Source organism: Oncorhynchus tshawytscha, linkage group LG02 (assembly GCF_018296145.1).
Source record: "Oncorhynchus tshawytscha isolate Ot180627B linkage group LG02, Otsh_v2.0, whole genome shotgun sequence".
Classification (NCBI taxonomy): Eukaryota; Metazoa; Chordata; class Actinopteri; order Salmoniformes; family Salmonidae; genus Oncorhynchus; species Oncorhynchus tshawytscha.
In genome coordinates this window covers 37,045,642-37,066,657 of record NC_056430.1, presented here as the reverse complement: position 1 = coordinate 37,066,657, position 21,016 = coordinate 37,045,642, and the positions used below count along the sequence as shown (strand labels likewise).

At 38.8% G+C, this 21,016-nt stretch overlaps 2 protein-coding genes across 2 annotated transcripts; both read right to left on the bottom strand.

Moving 5' to 3' along the window:
* Positions 1-2,560: 2,560 nt before the first annotated feature.
* On the bottom strand, positions 2,561-6,811 carry LOC112262109 (homeobox protein Hox-C12a-like). The gene is made up of 2 exons (XM_024437826.2): positions 6,195-6,811; positions 2,561-5,108 (listed from the first exon to the last, which is right to left on the bottom strand). The coding sequence occupies exons 1-2, from the start codon at positions 6,787-6,789 to the stop codon at positions 4,870-4,872; spliced, it is 834 nt and encodes a 277-aa protein (XP_024293594.1). The 5' UTR covers positions 6,790-6,811; the 3' UTR covers positions 2,561-4,869.
* A 9,730-nt stretch (positions 6,812-16,541) lies between these two features.
* LOC112262117 (homeobox protein Hox-C13a-like) lies at positions 16,542-20,462 on the bottom strand. Its single transcript, XM_024437836.1, has 2 exons — positions 19,404-20,462; positions 16,542-17,234 (listed from the first exon to the last, which is right to left on the bottom strand). The coding sequence occupies exons 1-2, from the start codon at positions 20,062-20,064 to the stop codon at positions 16,975-16,977; spliced, it is 921 nt and encodes a 306-aa protein (XP_024293604.1). The 5' UTR covers positions 20,065-20,462; the 3' UTR covers positions 16,542-16,974.
* Between the last annotated feature and the right edge of the window lie 554 nt (positions 20,463-21,016).

The following is a 21,016-nucleotide window of genomic DNA, read 5'->3' as shown; positions in this document are numbered from 1 at the left end:
TTAACAGAATAACACTTTTAGGCAAACCCATTCATGTTTTTGCTTACAGCACAGTTCAAAAAGCCTAACAGAAAATCCTGTTTTACGCACAAACCTTACGCGTAAAAACGGATATGGTTGATATTCACTTCTTGTAGAACTAGGCTATCTATGTATTTTCTCTTGTTAATTTTTCCATCCCTAGACCATGGTCTGTTTAATATGTTAGGCTTACGTTTCACCCAATCAGTCAATTCTAACATTAACGTGGAAAATATAAGAAATAAGCTTGGAATAGATTGCATTTCCTAACTACAAAGTTAATGTGACATTCCTTTCATAAACGATCACAAAAAACATCACACAAATCAGTGAAAATCATCCGAAACTATGGGAAAAAAGTGATGCATCTCACTCATGTCATAGAAGAAGAATATCCTGAGCATGCAAAGACGGAAATGACATGCACTAGTGTCCCTCTTGCTCTTTGTCGCTGTGTGTGTGTGTGTGTGTGTGTGTGTGTGTGTGTGTGTGTGTGTGTGTGTGTGTGTGCGTGCGTGCGTGTGTGTGTGTGTGCGTGTGTGTGTGTGATTTTGAGTAGACGTTTACGCACGACGTTTTTAAAGACTCTTGGGTTTCTCTGTCCTATTTGTTGTAAATATATCTCATGATAGTTTAAAACAGTAGGCTCAACTCAAAAACAGATTGAGTATTCGTTTTAGGACAGTGGATACGCAGACTGAACCTATAAACACAACAGAAACGTTCACAAATAGTTTCTTCAGACCAATTTGCGGAATAGGTCCTTTAGCATGTGACGCAATGGTACGTAGCGCAGAGACACACACAGTAGGCTATTTATTATTCCCTTTCTCCCTAGCCCGTCTCCCTCCACAGAGGGAGGCTTTGGTCCCACATTCAAGGTCTGCATCAACGCCGTACACAGCTCTGACCTTTGATCCCCACAGACAAGTTGCCATAAAAGAGCCTGGAGACCGTCTCAAAGTCAAAACTATCTGTTGGTTATCCAATATGATATATGTCATACATTTACGTCTGCATTTTCTATACATGATACGTTTAGCAGATCCACTTGGACGTAGAAGATGCAAAAAGGAGGTTAATACAAACTCATTTGATGGAAATGTGAAAAGACGCATTCAGTGTCTCAATGCGTATAGGGGGATATAGCAATACGTTATAGGATTTCTGCATTTATAATGAGATTAAGATATTGGTACTTGAATACTTGAGGAATTGTAACCCTGAGAATAAATCTAAATTCCACACGACTTGTTTGACAGCAGGAACAGGAGAATAGACCGTACAGTCACACCTAGCTATAGCTATAGCCTACCGAATTGTTTTGGAAGGTCACTGCAGTCTATTTCCCGTTTCTTTTTTGGAGACATCAAAATATGTCGGTTCGATTGAACAACTGCTCACCATGAAATCAAAACATTTAACTACATCTCAAAAAGGCTTTTAATGAAATATGTTTGTATAACGCAAATATGGTCAAAACCTTCGGGAAATGTTTATATTCTATTATTTGCCAAATTAATGAAAAGCCTATTGATGGCCTTTCGCCTACTCGATGACTTGACCTGAGAAGAATTGTAAGCATACATTACTAAAGTCAAACGAGGTTGAAATAAATACTAGAATATACGTTTTGCTAAACCCGATGTCAAGGTGAATATATCTGTGATCAGAAGTAAGCCTATGTGTGAATGTGGAAATCTGAATGCATTTCTAAAAATAAAGTTTTCAGTAAATTGAAGTTCAGTGCGAGAAATCCAGTTGCGTAAAAGCATGAACATTCTGAACACAAAGTGATGGTTGCTTTGGATGTTTCTGGCCTCCGGAACTGTAACAGTTCAATTCAATGGGTCTAAACCTATAACCACCGCGCTGAGAAACCAATGTTTTCACAACTTAAAGTTCCTATCATAAAAGTCTATGTATTTAGCAACGTGTATACATACACACATGGTTGGAGTTAAATTAGGCCTACAGATTAAAGAGCAAAGCCAAACAAACACTGAGGCATCCCTCCTAAAAATATCGCCATATTGTAATTTCCAATCATCGGCCCATATCACTGAACCATATTGTTATGTGGTGGTGGAAGCAGTGGAAAAGTGTTTCATTGCTAATATATTATTTTATTGCATCCTCTTCGCAACCTTGTAAAAGCATAGCTTGCGATGGCCAACTTGACCAAAAAAGGAAATATAACTGGATTTATTGTAAGCATTTCTTGTACTACTATACCTTATAAAATGATTTGCTTGAAATGTGAGGCTGAGAATGAAAAAAGGCACCAGGCTACTTCTGTGAGTTTGCCTCGGGTATCTAAGTTGAATTCTTCTTCATTATTTCGTTAGTTGTGAGGATTAACAGAATGGCGTGTGCTCTAGGTTTACATGCGCTCTACAGTTAGACCTACACGCACACCACAACGTCTGCAACCCCTCCACTACTTGTTGCCATATTGATGTTACTCACAACCCCAACTAAATAATACCAATGAGTATAATTACACCAACAATATGATAATGATATAAAAGTTAACATATTTTAATAGACATAGTAAACCGTACACATATGAAACATTCATGTAATTCATATTGGTATAGGCACATTTATTCTATAAAGTGGATATAGATGTTACATAACACAGACAAAACGAAAATCTATCATATTGCTCATTCTAAAATGCAGTTATTGTAAACATTCTTATTTTACAATATAGCATACGTGAGTTGGTTTCATTGAGACAAAAGGGGAACGTATTGAATAACACTGGAGAGATGATAGAGAGGGAAACAGAGCAGCACAAGCCATTCAGGACATTTATATTTTCATGAACAAAATTCCTAGGGGAGAATTTATTCCCAATTATTTACAAACACGGTCACGTTGACAATAATACAGCTACTGACTATAGGTACTACTTTTGATAACATTAAAATCTACTTATAGCTTTCATTATGAAAATTATTATAACGATAATAGAAAATATATAACAGACAACAAGCAATAATCATCAATGCATAGAAGGTAAGTGAGTTTCAGTATTTGGTGTTGGAACGGATGAGCCCAAATAATATTGAATGAATCCTGTTGACCACTTTCTAGGCCTTTTTCACATGTCACAATGGATATGCTATTACAAGCCTTGAGGAATTTGGCCTACTTCTCAAAACATGTATTAGCCTTTTTTGTATTAACTATCAGTACAATAGAGTAAAACTGATTGCAATTCCCAGATTCATTGCTCTCATTCCTGCCCTTGTAGGGCTAGGGGACGCACTTAAATCAGAACACGTTCACCTACTCCATGATAACTGCTCAGTTATTTATACAGGTTTAAAGAGGGATCCGAGTGTTTACGAAAAAGATATTGGTCTCCATAAGCCCCCAATCATTATTGCAGTAAACAGATCGCAGTCCATAAATAGTCATGACGGTACATAGGCTATTACTTTGCACCCAAGCGACAAGAGAATCCGCGGATCATTCCGCACAGAAATAGCAGCATGTACACTTGCCCACCCCTCCCCAAAACAAACTCAAATAGCTTATCGTAATCCCCCCACTAGCCTTTAAGACTGCAACTCGGAATATTTGTGTGTGTGTGTGTGTTTTAGCGGGATGAGAAATGTAATAGCAGATAATCCACTTTTGTAAATCAAAGTGTTGTAATTTACAAACAATATCGAAATGCACTCATGAAAATGGCTCTAGAATGGATGGCTCTGACAGACGCAGTAGGCTGTATGGCCAGTTGTTGTCCTTGACCGTGGCCATGCAAGTCTCCTAGAGCACATGATTGATTGAAAATGAATAACTTAGGCTTTTAATTGCATGCCCCAAAACCATCTTAAGATCCACTGAGATAAAAAAAAAAAAAAAAAAAAATGGCTGAATATGCCAAAGCCCAAGTTCAACCTTCCATGAACGTTGTAACACTTGTTTTAGGAGTTCTGGGGTCGATCATGTCATGACTTATTTAATACTGATGAAATGTAGATTGGATGTAAACCATTATGGGCCATAGCCATATTGATGCACCGTGCCTACATAGAAGTAGCTACGTGAACTCAAACTTATGAAACATCATTTGGGTCAGTTCAATCTTAATTCCACTCATGAGACTAAAAAGGTTTATAAATACATGCTATGCATTCGTAAATTTGATTGAGTTATTCTTTAATATTGAATATCCATTAGTATGGATTCCGTAACTTTCCATTAGCTTCATATTCTCAACAAGCAGGCATATGCTTATTACTGAAATTGTTCATATCTTAAATCAAATCAATTTGTAAAAATCCAATATATATATAATTTGATTAGTTAAATGTGTTTGAAATTATTGTACCGAATGAGTCACAAGTGTTAGTGCATTGGTAAAAGGATGGGAAACTAAATAGCCAAAGAAATCTTTGAAAAAAGTTACAAATCCCAAATTATATTTTCCCTATTAATGTTAATTGAAACTTTGTGTTGCTTTAGACTGCACTGTGCCTGCATTTCATTCCTGGGCGCTGACTATTTCGAATGTTCCATATCAAAGAACACATAATATAGGGAAGACTATTTAGCTCTTGCACTGTCACTACTTGTATTGATAAACGTTTTATGCGATATAAGGTCAGATAAAGATATTATTTGGTCTCTTGATTTGTTTTTCGAGATAGATGTAGTGATAACTCAGATGAGGTCGTTTTGTTTCAGAAAATATCCTTCTTCTAAAGGACGTGAGACGTCATACTGTGCATGCTATATGCCATCGAATTTGATTACGCCAAAATAATCAACAGTATGTTTCATCGAGAATACAGCCTGCCTATATTCCCCTTTAAAATATATCTCTCCCTCTTAGAAGAAGGACAAGGCCTGCTCCCTAAGCATCAATCTCTTCTTCTTCATCCGCCGGTTCTGGAACCATATCTTAACCTGTTGGTCGCTGAGGTTCAGGCGGTCAGAGAGTTCCCTCCGCCGCTGTCTGGTGATGAACTCATTGAGCATGAACTCGCCTTCCAGCTCCGCCAGCTGGAGTTTGGAGTAGGGTTTACGTTTCTTTCGGGTTCGGGTGTGCATTGGGTACCACGGGGCGCCTGGAGAGAGGGAGAAGTGGATGGGTGAGCATGGGATGAGGCTCTATAGCAGGGCTCTCCAAACCGGTTCCCGGAACGCAACGGTCCTGTAGGTTTTCACTCAAACTCTAATCTGGCACACCTGATACTAATAATTAGCTGCTTCATAAACGGAACCAGGTTAGATACAACTGGGTTTGGAGTGAAAACCTACAGGAGGGTAGCTATATAGCTTAGCATGCATCGCCAAGTTAAGGTAAAAATCCTGCGCTGCACCAATGGGTTGGTTCTACAGAGCTGATTACCCGTTTTTCAAAGCACAAACGTATTTTGAAAGACTTTTGTCACTAAAGTAAGCTGTTCTTGACCCAGTCTTATAGCAGACCAATTACCAACATGTAGATTGCAGATTAGAATATGGACACAAGCAAATGAGCTACATTCTACTAGTAGGTCTACTGTTTATCAATTTAGAAGTTCACTAAATAATGTGTGGGACGACAGGGGGACAGATCACATCTTTCTTGTAATTTGATTGTGGAGAGACACTAGCTATAATTCACAATACTCTGTGTCACACAAGGTTTACAGTGGCAGTTATGGTCGCCAATCTCTCTCGAGCCTGCAAGCATATGACATTGCCAAAAGACATGCAAACGAAAGTTCTTGTGAATAACATTTATTGTTTCGATGTATGATTTTGTTAAAATATTGGTGCAATTATCAACAAACTCTCAAAAAACACGAGTCTGTTTTTGCAGACTTTATCCTGAAATTCCATAGGTTGAAATGGTTCAAAATCAAATACTGTTGTTTCGTATTATTATTTTATTTTATTTTATTACAAACAATATCTAGTTTTTATGGTGCTGTAAGGGTTTCCTGGTGTGTAAAGGCTGAGTGCAAACGAACATATGAACCCTTTCTTGAATGCTTCCCCTAGCGGCGCTCACCCCAACATGCAAGCTTCGTGTCAATTCAGCATCCTAATCATTTATATAGACAAATAAAGAAATACGATTTTAATGGAAAAACAAGCGTATAACATTCCATTGTTAACATCCAATAAAAGGCAATGTATTGTCGTATATAAATAAATACCCTCACCTCCGCCCGCTGCTGTGCTTGGTGCGTGATTGCCAGGGGATGTCAACGCCTGAGCGATGCCTGTAGAGGCTTTGCTCCCTTCATTGAGCAGCGATGAACTGGAGTCAGATTCTAGGGATTGACAGGATAGCGGATCTTGGGTCAACTGCTCCACGCCATAGTCGTACTTGGAATATGTACCGTTGTTGCCAATCCCGTTGTGCAGTCCATGCTCCGTCGTTATGGAGGAAGAGGAGTCTCCTCTTGCCCTCTCTTCACGTTTGAGGTTTGCGCTTTCAGCGCAGGGTTCCCTGTTGCCGCCACCGTTGCTGTAAAAACATTTGCCTTCATCTTGCCTGGTGATTTCGCATGCACGATTGAAAGAGGGGTTAATGGACATGGCACTGCTAAAGTAGGGTTGAGGATATCCATTGCACGGCTCCGACGCGGTCCAAGGAAGGGAGCATACATTGTCCCTTCTTGGGTAGGAGAGAGAGGGTAGACCCGCCAGTTGTCCCCCGGACGCTCTAAAATTGGGGAGGTAAAATGTGTCTCCCGTGTGGATGTTTACCAACGGTCCCACAAACCCGGGATTAAGAAGATTATGCTCGCCCATTTCGGCGGGCCCGACCAAGAGCTTCTAGTTTATAGTAATCTGACATTTAACATAGTTAAACCGAGCGGCGCGCCTGATTGGTCGAACTAGTGTCACATGTCCCCACCAATTTGCCTTACGGAAGGTACCACCCACTATGTCCATGTCTGACCAAACAAAACATTAGCTTCTGTATTACGGGTTTTATATGCTTTTTAAAATACTTATAAACATTTTATGCAAAAGGAAATCTGGGTTGTGTTTTCTCCTTATTGCATGTGCTTCAAAATACTCTACTCTTTCATTTTTAAGTGATACCCCAATCCATTAATATTACAGGCCATCTTGATCTCAGTAAAGTTTTCCCAGAGCTTGCTTTTTATTTTTAATATGTCATTTAACAGTTACAAGGCAGCTGCAAAAATGTCTGTACGTGTTCAATTGTTTCCGACGCACAAAAAAATCTACAATTGTTGGGTGTGCTTGACTTTATTTTAGAGCAAATTACAGATGAATCGAGTGTCATATAAAGCTGTGATGCTCCACTTTACGGGCCTGTTTTAAGGAACGACTGATGCCCACAGCCTCACTCCTCTCGTATTTACAGTAACGGGGTCAGTAGGTTGCAACCGTTGGCTCAGTAAAACATAAGACGATCTGCAATAAGGTTATTTTAAGAGCGTATATTTCAAATGATACTCGTGCTTCTCTGAGGAAAAACTTAAACAGATACCCTATTAAACGTTCGTGGCTATGCGCTGGGTAGCTCGGTATAAACTCACTATTTTAACAAGGAGGTCGAAGGAGCTTAAATGCGCTTCATTAGTCGAAATTAATCACAGTGCATTTTTATTAATTGATATGCAACTGAGCACCCCTGTCACAATCAAGTTGAGTAAAGTGAGCGAGGAAGGGCGGCAGGTAGCCTAGTGGTTAGAGCGTTGGACTGGTAACTGAAAGGTTGCAAGATCGAATCCCCGAGCTAAAAAGGTACACATCTGTTCGGCCCCTGAACAAGGCAGTTAACCCGCTGTTCCTATGCCGTCATTGAAAATAAGAATTTGTTCTTAATTAGCTGAGTAAAGTTCTATCGAAAATATTATCAGGTATCGAATTATTAGGTATCTGTATGATAGGCCTACTGCGAAAAAAGGGCTCACAGAGGAATGATAACATTTAATGGGTGACTGACTGGTCCCATAAGGAGTGTTCCATTGTGGAAAGTGATCCTCTAAATATAACAAGGAAATGGAATTTAAGACTTAATTTTTGGTTAAGACAGGCATACCCAGTACTCATTTGAACTATTTACATTCTTGGTGTAATGTTGTTCTTCTCGAAATGCCTGACAACCTTCACCGCGTTCTAATCATTGGCCTACTTGCCAGGCGATAGCAATTACGTAAGATGTCAACAAAATATTACTTATTATATAATTACTAAATGGCTTACCATTGTTATTACAGTTGCTATTTTATCAATGTGTAATAACCCTACCAATACATATCACTTTCTATAGAAGCCTTGGCTTCTGCGGCAGCTGCTGCTATGCGACAAAAATGAAATAATAGTGTCTGTAAGGATTCATATTCATCAAGAAGGATGGAAAGACAGTTATAAATATGGCATTGTAAATTAGGCCTAACGTAAACTTTGGAGGCTGGCAGTGCATTTGCAAGTGCATTTCACACTACTTGTCTATGGCCCATTGAAACTTGAAATGGGATAATACAAGCTACACATTAGAGCTATGGAAGGAAGGCTACAGAAGCAGTTAAAATATGGCTTCAGTATACGTGAAATCCTTAATATTTGGGACATGCGTGTTGAAAAAGCGCCACAGGTCTGGAATAATGAAACTGCATGTGAGACATACATTCTGTCATTCCAAGTGCACGCATAGCCTGTTTTAGCTGTCAATCAATGTTGCCTTTTTACAAATGAGACAAGACAATCGACGAAAACAGAAACAATATCTGATTTCAAGCTAGAGTGTTTTTGTTTTAAGGGGTAAATATAGACATATTTAAACATATAGGCCTAGGTTTACAGTAGGTCTACAGCAGGTCTAGAGTATGTGTATCTCCATAACGTGTTAATAAAATGCCCTAATATGTAGAGCATTTGTGTATTATGTAACACTATCCTACAATTGATACTCAGTTAGTTTTAGAGTTGAGAGATTTTTTTAGAGCCCATTGTTCTGAACTGCCATCAGATACAGTATTTTTAAAAAATCGTGCGTAATAGTCAACCCAAAAGGACCCTTTTCATAAACAAATTACTGCAAATGCAAATGAATGAAACACATAACATGCATTTCTTAGGTCTGTTTGTGGTCTTGTACTTATTACATGTTTTGTTCTGCTTCACAAAACGAATATGTATAAAAACAAATTTGCCGTTGATTTTCCATGATCAATAGCCTAGCTTTTGCTGTACAAGTTCACTAAATGTTGTAGGCATATTATCATCATTATCAGAAAAGAACACTAGTCAACGACCTCCAGTCATCCACGGCTTCAGTCATTGCACAGATTAGTGTACTCTTACTAGGATGATATTGACCAAAGTAGCAAGGGAAATCTCATAACAACAGTTTATGATATCTAGGAACACGAGTACACAGGCCAATACATATTTGATTTTATGCTAATGAGCCTATCCATTTCTCAGCGCACACAGTGCTAATCACAAATGATGAGGTTAAAAAACAGTCCGTTTGGCAATCACGGATGTTACCTTGGTGAAACAGAAGATAGATAACCATGCCCCATAATGACGGCCATTGAAAAAAAGAAATAACTCCAAACCCTAACGACTCGACAGGAAGTAGAAAAAACAACATGATTGTGTATAAAGAAGAAACGCAAAATTTAGAAACAGCACAGGTATTTTCTATTGAAGACAAGACTCAGGAATCACATTTTAAACACTTTAACATACAATTGTAAAAATATGCTGAAACTTTCGCGTTTCTCTTCTATCAAGTTCTTTCTTTCCGCTTTTTTAGTGAAGAACGCTATACCAATTGGCGCTTCGGCAGTTCAAGGTCACTGTCTAGTGCATTGAAGTCTGCTGGCTCATTGACACAACTGTCTTGGAATCCCTCGCCATGTCCAGACAGGGGCAATAGCGTAAACAAAGAGCGTTTCCTTCCTTTGAGTTCGTTACATGTTGTCAGAGTTACAGCCCCGTTGTGAAACTCATGAATGATTCTTTTAAGTCCCCCAAACAATCACACTGAAGCCAAATATCAATGTCAACCCTATTAACATTAGGACACTATACCTCATACTTCGATGGTAGCATGGTCATACTTAGATGGTAGAATATAAAAAGTATCGCACTTGAGTTTTCTAATTGTTGAGTAGGCTAATTATAGAATGATTCAGTCTATAGCCAACCCAGTCTATAGCTTATAGGCAAGCCAAGGCCAATCGTAATGTTAAATTGGCTATCTAAAATAAACAAAACTGGTCGAGGCAACATTGGTTCTGGAAGGGAATGTGAAAGAATTCAAGCTAAGGACTGCAACTTAAATTCCTTAATAATGTTTAATGCTGACTGACGGGTTTCCGGGCGCCTTCACAACACTTGTTTGTATTTAGTTGTTTATTTATTATTTAAACATACTTAATCAACATGGCATCGATATATTGTGCAATTTTAATTTGTGTTTACACAGATTACAATGCTATTTTAAATGTAATCAACTTTGATTAGTCTACAACTCAATAAAAACAGAACAAAACGCAAGATCAAAATTACCACATAATATAGGCTACTTCATGGGCACAAAATATACCTACTCTACTTCATGGCATCGACTTGGAAAACATTAATATAGAATCAATTTCATCCTTACTACTGTCAATACATTATTTGGTAGGCTACTTTTTATTGCTAACCTAAACCGAATACACACAACGAATACATAGCCTAAATACATCACCTGTGATGTACTTTTGGAATTCTGTTTTCTATTTGATAGGCTATGGACTATATTGCAACAGTCCGTGTTATTTGTTTGGTAAGGCACAGCCGCATAATATGGACCCACATGCGGTTTTGGCACTGTGATGCAAATCTCATAAATCTCTCTCCGCATGTGTATGTGTGTGTGTGTGTGTGTGTGTGTGTGTGTGTGTGTGTGTGTGTGTGTGTGTGTGTGTGTGTGTGTGTGTGTGTGTGTGTGTGTGTGTGTGTGTGTGTGTGTGTGTGTGTGTGTAAGGACTGCCGACTACCTGCCAATTTACTAATCCAGAATGAGTTATTACAATAAAACATGTTAGTCATATTATGTCGCCAAGCAATGTTGCTTGAAAAAGACTCTAACCCACCATAATATCTTACAATATGTCCTATAGCCCTGCGTGAGAATGCATCATCAGCAATGAACGGCTGCGGCTATTTCTGATACAACGTCCACTCGAGCACAGTTCAGCTGTTCAGGATAAAGACAGTTCTTCTGGCTGACAAACCAGCTTTAAATCACGCAACATGACCACTGACACATGCTATAAGAATGTCACTTGAAATATTATTCGTAAGGCTACTACTATCAACTACTGTTGATAAAAAGGAAACATTTCCGGATGGGTGGGTGAGGTGGTTGTTAGGATTAGGGTAAAGCAATATGTGATGGAATCTCTCATCATTAGCACAATCATTTGATAAAAAAACTAAAACACGAGACAACGTTGTTCTTCTTCAAATTCTGCTCACCTGCTATATGCTGCAAAAGGGTGAATCCACAATCCCGTCTCCAACTTCCTGCTATTTCCATCTATCCACCACCAGAGGCTGTCATATTCCTTCTTCTCGGTGCTCAGCATTCCCATTCAGGACAGCACACATTCACTCACTCATACTTGGGCCTAAACCCTGGTTGACTGACAATGACAGCCACCTTCTCTTTCTGCGAGTTATTTCCCTAGATCGGTCAGCACGGTTCTAAGTTAAAATATTGACACTAACACACGAGTGGATCAAATTCCTGTTTTAATGTAATTTCTATCATGTAAATTAGGTCAGATAAGACATATGACCAATGAACGAGTATGTCAAGATGTTCAACAAAGAAATATAACATTTGATGATTCAAAAACGATATTGTGAACGTTTTAAGGAACACTGTTCAATTGTAGGGAGGCTACTCTAGAAGTGAGACAAAAACAACAGTTTTAAGGTATAGAGGCCCTGTGATTTGAAAAGTAAACAAGAAAGGAGCTCAACTACCTGGTTTACCGGGAAATATAAAATAAAGGCCATTTCAAATTTCTGGGAACGATGCGGAAATGTGCAATTTAACCTAGAGAGCATCTAAGGAAAGCGGATTACACAGCTCAGAAAATGCATTTGAAAAACATTAGAAAAACTTCAATTGAAAATACACATGAAAGTTTTCAATATTTCATGCAAATAAATCCATATTGTATTATATTTCATTGGATAAATGCTACACGAAAGTTACTATTTTACGCAACTAAACAAGTGCGTAAAAGGCTCACTAATTTCCATAAAATGTTGCCATTTGTTCAGCAATTGTTTAAAATGTTTGTGTGTGTGACTTATATTCGAAATCAAGCAGGAATTAGGCCGTGCTATTCAATATGTCCAGTCTATCAAAAGTGTGCGCTAAACGTCTCCATATATGCCCATGTATGATTGTCTCCAATATCTTCCAAATGAAAGAGCGTTCGCTTGCTATTTAAAATAAAACAAAACAGCAAATGGAATAGTTTCGAAGCTGCCCATTTTACTTGCAACAATATTATACAAAGCCATAAAATACTAAATAAAGAAGGCGACTCCTACAGAACCTTTAAGTTTGTCTTCTAACAGTGCCTTACCTAGGTTAGCCTACTTCATGAAAGTGCGGAAGAAAAAGGAGTGATAATTCATAACATTAGGCTACTGCACCACATGCTAAAATACGACCATAGGGGTGGATGCAAACAAAAAATACAGTTACACCGTAAGGGGACAAGTCTCATGGCACTAGGGTTAAATGTTCTCTTTGCCATTATTACAGTCCTAAATCTGAAACGGGTAGGATACGCTCTTGATATATAGCGATACAGTTCTTCACATCGATTTAAACTCAAGGTAGTATAAAAACAGCCTACATACCTTCAAAATGATTTTATGGGCCACGTCTGTTTTCCTTTAAGGCAGATGCACAGCTCATCGCAAGGAGCACACTTTAAATCTCGACTTGAAAAAATACGCTATACAGCTCAAACTTGTCGGTGTCAAACGTGATGGACTTGCAAGACGTCTATGGTCTGTCTACCTGTTATCCACGCTCAAAATACCACACACTCCCAATGATGACTGTGTAAGTGTGCTGTATAATTTAAGGTCTGGAGATCGGGGCGAGATAATTCTGTAAGACTGTCAGGCAAAGCATAAGGAAAAAGTGTAAGAAATATAAATGAAAAACAGGAACAGATTAAAATGCTTGGAATTTGGGGGTGATATCAAATAGTCATGGGGGGGCACAATCCCTGACAGTATCCTCTTTTATGATATGCTAAATAGTGATAACCTACTGTCTAGACTCGAAAAAAAAAAGATTATATTGCCTTTGCAAACAAATCGCGTGGCTGGTACCCACCCCCACCTCACCAGAGAGAGGAAGCACACCCTTCCCTAGTTATGTCCCTAGCTATGCACGAGCTGTTGTTATGTCAAGGTCAAAGTGACTGCATAGTCATGGTCAAGGGTAGTCAAGAAGTGACGTACAGACACAATAGACGAGGAGCTCTGCAGCTACATTCCAGTCTACTACTAGGCCAACAACTTTTGATTGGGCCTAAAGTTAATTTAACAAAATATCAAGCAACAATTATGTCAATAGAGCTATAGAAGGGTTTGTCCAATTTTAAGAATTCTTAAATGCCTTTGGTCGGATCACGTTTTACAAGTTAGCTAAGGCTTAACGTTCAAACAAGACGAATTTGCTGCGTTACACGAATAAGCAACACGACGATGGCACAGATTGTGTTACTATTTGAGCATTTGGGCTACAATCCAACCAACGATATTCCTGATTGTAAGGCATGCTACCAACATCATACAGCCTACGATTCAATATTGAAACGGGGTAGGTTTGCTTTTGTCTTTTTTGCCACAATGCCAATTTAGGCTACTTTTTGGACCAATATGAAAACAAGTGGGTCTGTTCTCAAAATACAATTTCCATGAGCACATTTTTCGAGACAAAGATTCATTAGTCAACGTGATATTTGAAAAGGAAACTCGTGTAGGCCTACGTCAGCAAGAGGTTTTGCTCGATTGAATTAAAACTCAAGATACTTTGGATAGCATATTTAAAGAGAAGTATAACCCAATGATTGATCCCTCAAACGTGTACTCTAATCATACGTCATTCACAAGCATTCTTACCAACATGCCAAAAGCAATATAATTTAGTATTTAGCTGAGATTTTAAAATGAATAGCCGAGCATGTAAAATGCAGACTATTCAAGAGATACAAGAGTGAGTAGTTTATGCACAACTAAACACGTGCGTTATTTCCTTAATACTGTATGTTTGTAATTTGTTCACCAATTGTTTCAAAAGCTATTGTGCGACTTATTTCCATTATCGAAATTATATCAAAGGGAAATGTAGGCTACAAATAGCCTTTAGACAATAGTTTAGAAGACTATAAGCGTCATGAGAATCTCACTGAAGTTAATAACGTCAAGTTAACCAACATATGTTACAAAAGATTGAATAGACCACTTTTCGAAATTCGTTTGGAGAGTCAAATTTGATGTTTCGGTATAATCAACCACAATGGACCTTTTTGTGATTATCCGTGATGATTATTAATCAAGTGCGTCATTCGGTATGTGTACCTTGTTTTAAATGATCAAATAAAATAAACATTTCTCGACCAAATAATGCACAGAGAGCTTATGAAGGCTTCCGGAATAAATTAGTTCATGCCACACCTTGGAGCACAAATGAGTGAATGAAATTGCTGCAGACACTAAACACGTAAATAATCTGATTTTTTAAAGCCTACTCTTAAAATGACTCTTTGCTAATAATCTACACAGACAATTCTTCTTTCGACAAAATATCTAGCCTATCATTGCGTTTTGAAAATCATATTCAGAATCTGTTATGCAGTTAATTTAGGTTTCACGGAGATATTCTCAATAACCTATAGACGGACTAAAACCAGTGATTTCGTTGTCATGACAATCTTCCATTATGGAATGAAGATATAGGGAGGCTAATTTATATCAGCTAGTCCTGAAGTAGATCGACTTCTCGGTCGAACGCAGAATTTAAGATAATATGATGAGGACTAGTTAAAGTCAGGATTGGGTTTATCATTCTAGAATTTAAACCATAATTGAACATTTTCAGTTTAGGGGTTCTTAACAATTTAGTCCTGGAGTAGTCTATGCTTAATGTCATTGAAGCTGGTTACAACGGTAATGACGTTCAAAGAGGTAGACCTAATGTTGTCATATTGGTTTATGTGTGGTAAACATATGCCACTTTATCAAATGATTCCACGTGAAAATTCGACGTCAGCCTACTGGTTATTTATCGAATAAGACAATTTGCCCCAAATCATCATCATAATAGCCCAAATAATATGAAAAAAAGGTTATTATTGCCATTTTGATTTCGGGTCCATCATTTAGTTAGCATCCTCAACAAATGTTCAAATGCTTTTCTGATTTGCACAACATTTAGACATACATTCTTAGCTGTCATCAATCAACTAATTGTCAATGTGCAATATCTATTCTCAACCAGAACTCAGGGTAGACAAAAATCCGGGACACTAAAATTAGTATATGTTACGTTTGGTATGGTACTGTATGTATACATTTTTTTGTACGATATGTTACGAATTATAGTTTGTATGATATGTTACAAATTACAATTTGTGTTACGACCTGTAATTCATATAATATTACGAATTTACAATACATATGTATCATATACTAATTACAATTTGTTGTTGCTAATGTTATGTGGCTAGGTGGCTAACGCTAATGTTAGCTTGGTGGCTAATGTTAGCTAGGCTTGGGGTTAGGGTGAGCTAACATGCTAAGTAGTTGCAAATGAGCTAAAAAGTAGTAAGTAGTTGCAACGTAGCTAATTAGCTAAAAGGCTAACGTTGTCTTTGATGAGGTTGGAACACGCAACCTTTGGGTTGCTAGAGGTTCATGTTTCATTCCCGACCAACCACTCTCCCTCTTGCTTTTGTCTTAAGAAACCATACTAATTTGAGTGTCCCGGATTTTAAATTACTATTTTCTACATCCTATAAAGTGACACCGAATATGTCATACAGAGACAGAAGAGTAGACATTAAGCGATTATACCAGACAAGATCTCGATCAAATAGAAAACAGATTCTATCAAAAAAGTCATTTGACCTTGTTGGTCGTTATATTTATTTGTATATGAAACACGTTTCCATTGAGTAAATGTCGATCAAACAAAAACATGACAGTTTAAATGCTGCACAAAAGAAAGGAATAAAACAGCTTTTGTGAGTGCACAGCCCGGATGCAATAAGACCTAACTCACTATACAAACCAAGTGAGAAAAGATTGTGCATTAATATGAAACATGTTTTAATATTCTTATATTGATTACAATCATTCCAGTTGCATGACAGACATATCATTCACTGAAAAAACATTATCTAAATATGATAACCATAAAATATAGCAATTTACAACCTCTGTCATAAGACAGAACCTTTAATTAAATAATAAACGCACGGCACTGTACATAGACAATAGCAGACTTGCTCATTCCCTTGGGATCAAACTAAAACCTCCATACAATATCATTGAAATATAGTTTTCAGTCTTGATGCGTCCAATACCTGAAAATGTCTGAACAAGATCACTGTATGACATCCCCAAAGACCTCGGTTTACTTTATCAGTCACAAAAGTTTTTAATTTAGGTCTCAGGCTATACTAACAATGCTGGTAGCTTTCGACGCTCCTGTAAGGATGTGATCATTCGTTCCAAACCAGGTTTAGTAAATCTTCTGTATTTCCCCCCAGTTTATGTCCAAATAGGGAGGTGAGATTAAGTTTGTGTTTTGCAATGCATCATATACCAGGTGAGAATAATGTCAATAGATAAATATCGAGCGTTAGTGATGAAAAAGTATTTGAGTTGCCATGCCAGTGACATTGGACTGAATCAAGTGGCATGCATATGAGAGCTTGATTTAGATTTACAGACGAATTTCTTCTCCTTCACCCGCCGGTTCTGGAACCAGATGGTGACCTGGCGTTCGGAGAGATTAGTAGTGGCAGATATTCGCCGTCTCTTGTCTTTGGTGATGAACTTGCTAGCTGCATACTCTTTCTCTAGCTCCTTCAGTTGGATCTTGGTGTAAGGAACTCGCTTTTTGCGGCCTCGTCGGTAGCTGCTGACCTCTGGTTGCAAAGGCACGACATCTGAGAAGAGAAGGGCATAACAACCGTTGGTATTCTACAACAATTGAAAACTAGGAGAAACAATTTGAAAGATATATAAAAACGTGTGGGGGGGTGAAATGCTATGTGAAAGTTCCCAGCACTGAGGCATTGCATTCAAATCATTGCATTTGTTGAAGTTCATGGTCCCCGTAGAGTGGCTATGCTAATTGATTAAGATGGGCCTAAAATACTTGAAGTAGGCTATGGTTGGACTTAATTTATGTTACATCCCAATCATTAGGGTTTAAAAATATATCATCTAAATGTCTAAACGTAGGCCTAATGGTAGGCGAGCCCATTAAAGGCGCTGGCATGGTCATTCGGTGGTTTGCATTGGCGGTGCAGCATTTACGGTGATCCTGCCTCTGCTGAAGCAGGGCATTCATACTTCTTGCGTTTAGCGGAGCAGTGCAGAGATGTTGTGAAGGAAGTCGTCAAGGAAGTGAGTTTGTGTTGATACAGGACCTCCCGCCCCTACCGTCAACCAATCATGTCAATGCGGATCCCTCCGCATTGTCACAAAATTTGAGAGGCGCACGGCGACGGCAATTTGGTCTCTGCATGCCTCCAGGGCCCGCTATTGCGTTACACCATCCATACCGCGCCTCCGACCACATTTTCGGATCAAGCATGCCAGCCATCTCTAGGCCTACCATGATTACTACTTAGTCCAAACATAGATATTTAACCTATGCATATTCAAAACATAAATTGGCATACTGATATGGAAACACTACGAATATTAAGCCTTAATAATCGGAATTGGGGCTATACAGTCACTTAGTCTATGAGAGTGCAGGAACAGGCTGGGCATTCAGTAGCGAAGCCTATCTAATATTGATAGCCCCTGATCTTAAACTTGAATGCAGCTACAATTGATGTAATACAGCTAAATAACAAGACATCACATCTCATTAAGCTGTGTGCAAACAACCTCAGTAGGTTGGTTGGTTAATATAATATTTATCCTTAATACTAAGTTTTATTTCAGCGTGTTTAAGAGTGCATCCATGGCAGAGATGAGATGAGATAAACGACTATTTTAATGAGGTCATGGACAACATGAGGAATGTGCAATGGTACAACCAAACCCAGGACGATAAAAAAAAGAACTGTAATCTATTTAAAAAACAGTAGATCTATTCTGTGTTATGGGCATATAGCGCCAATATCACACTATCCCAATATTGACTGTATTGGCCAACGACAAGTTTGGGGAAAGTGGTCATACAAGCTCCAAAAATCATGTGTGTCAACTGAACTAGATTGTGAATGATAAACCAATCAATCCAGGAATCCATGAGCTATTATTAACAAGATGGGACGTGATACTGGTATTCAGAAATGTAATGGGCTATTCAATAGGGGCAATTGGCCTACCACATAACTAACGGATCAATTCGTTTCAACTATAGACAATGAGAACGCATACACTTCAAGCTTTGATTACAATTGATTTGGAATTGAATTTGAAATATTAAATAAAGAAATTGAGAAAAAAGGGTCTCGCCATTGCAAATAAACCTAATGCGTGAAAGGGGTGAGCTTCAATACACCACTCCCTGTCGTGACTAGATTTACTGGCACTGAGCAAATATGTTATTTTATCGGAGAATGCAACGGTGCCCTGCTCCAATCCATAAACCTAGTTGTATGCTAACATGAAATCAAAGGTCTTGTTTTTGCATTTCATCTGTTGTGGTCATATCGTGAAGCAGCCTTGAAGACGAATGATGGTAGGTTGAAGGAAACTAAATATTTTGGTAAGGTTATGTCTTTCCAATCTGTTTTCTTTGCTTCTATATTTTGGCAGACTAATTTCTAGCCCCATATCCGGCTATTGAAAAACCCCATGGCCTCCTCTCCGGACTTCAACTCAAGGATGAACATAAATAAACACGCCTTCACCCTGTGGTATCATGCCCTGTATAGTCAGTCATATGTTTATTTGAGATGGCTATACAAAGGAAATAGGTTTTAAATGCATAAATAAAATACATTAAAAGGAAATGTTTCAATGTGACATATATAAAACATGTAACAAGTACACTGGTTATTTAGATCCTTTCTTATAAGAAACCACAATGCAAGCCGCGTGGAATCCCCCCACCACCACCACACATACACACACTAAAAAAAATGTCATACCTGGGAAGGGCGACTTCCAGAGATGTGTTGACTGTGTTTGCTCTTTAGAACAGTACACCTGTCCATCCCAGCCATTAGATAGAGCCCAGTGCTGGTAGCCATCCATGGGAATCAAAGTTTCATGTCTCGGTTCCGGGTGCGCACTGATACTGGGAACCACCGACACGTCCAAGTAACCTGGGACAGTCTGGTATGAGCTGGCAAAACCCGGGTAAAATGCGAACTCCTTTGCCCGGCTTGACAGCTCTTCGGTGGGCAGTGCCGCGCTGGGTTCTGCATATTTCTCTGCGGGGTGGTAAGAGCATTGCTTCTGCTGCAAGTTAACGTTGTGCGAGTGTGACAACCGACACCCGTAATAAGGGCTTCCGAATGGGTAGCCATAACCAAGGGTGGCGCTGGAGGAAGTCTGGGGAGCGGGGCACTGTCGCCCAGTGTCGTGGGAGGGTATGTCCGAGTACACAGAACCCTGGTGGCTTATGGTGCCGGAGTGTCGTCCCAACGCCGAGTGTGATATCAGTTCCCTGCAATGGGTAGCAGGACAATTCCCGCTTAGTCCCTCCATGGATTGGTTTTTATTCGGATTACTTTCATTCAGGCTTTTTTCATATACATACATCAAGGTGTCCGCCCAGCGTGGATGCAGAACCATCGAAGTTGTCATATCAGGGGTTGACAATGCTTTTTAAAAGTCAACTACCCCAAGACGGACACCTCATCCCCAAGCACATTTTTTTTTGCGCATGCGCAGCGCAATACCCAAGTGTCCAGTTCATTATTGAGACCCTGGGATCCGCCGACACGTGATACGATAACGAGACCGACACGAGGGTGTGTTGGGGGTGGGGGCGAGGGGCTCATCCATTTAAACCGCCTCTGGTGCATGTTTCTTGATTGCAATTTTAAGTCCAGCGGATACTCTCATTGGCTTATCATCGGCAAAAGTATCCTTAAAGGGGACATCAAACATCCCTAACAGTTTTAAGGTGGAGGATGCCATGATCGTCATATTTTACAAAACGGAAATGAATTTCAACTGAACCACATAAAGTATCAATTCGCCAGGCCAGTGCTATTTAGATAGGCCTACGTCTGAAGATTCTCGATTCTTGATAAGGTAAAGATTACACTTGTCTGAAGTACTTTGCACTAACAATATTTGTATGTAATCAAACCGGCTAAGATACATCAATTAGTCTGTCAAACACTATCTTAGTCTATCACATTATTTTAGTATGTCACGTTATCTTAGTATGTCACATTATCTTAGTCTGTCACATTTTTTACCAGAAGATTGTTGTAGAGCGCAGAATAACACACCACCCTTCAAAATGGAATTGTAACCTGGAGGACTTTTGGTTGGAATGATCTTCCTGTTGTCAATAGCCTAATATCGAACATGTTCAGATAATTCTCCATGACAGCTTCATTTATTTAATTTGACTGACATGTTAAATGTTCAAATTCTTTGTTTGTGTATATAAATAAATAAATCACAAAACCTTGCCAGGCCAGTTAACGACAACCCTCAAGGTGGTCGACAAGATGCCCAATCTTATGCTAATAGCAAGTTTTTCTTTCCTCCAATAGTCCTACCACTAACGTAAACAGGCAAA

Excerpts from the sequence above, each read along its gene's own strand:
- LOC112262109 (XM_024437826.2), bottom strand. The coding sequence starts at position 6,789 with ATGGGCGAGCATAATCTTCTTAATCCCGGGTTTGTGGGACCGTTGGTA. Across the intron at positions 5,109-6,194 it reads AAGCACAGCAGCGGGCGGAG|GCGCCCCGTGGTACCCAATG; the intron begins GTGAGGGTATTT and ends CCCTCTCTCCAG.
- LOC112262117 (XM_024437836.1), bottom strand. The coding sequence starts at position 20,064 with ATGACAACTTCGATGGTTCTGCATCCACGCTGGGCGGACACCTTGATG. Across the intron at positions 17,235-19,403 it reads CTGGAAGTCGCCCTTCCCAG|ATGTCGTGCCTTTGCAACCA; the intron begins GTATGACATTTT and ends TTCTCTTCTCAG.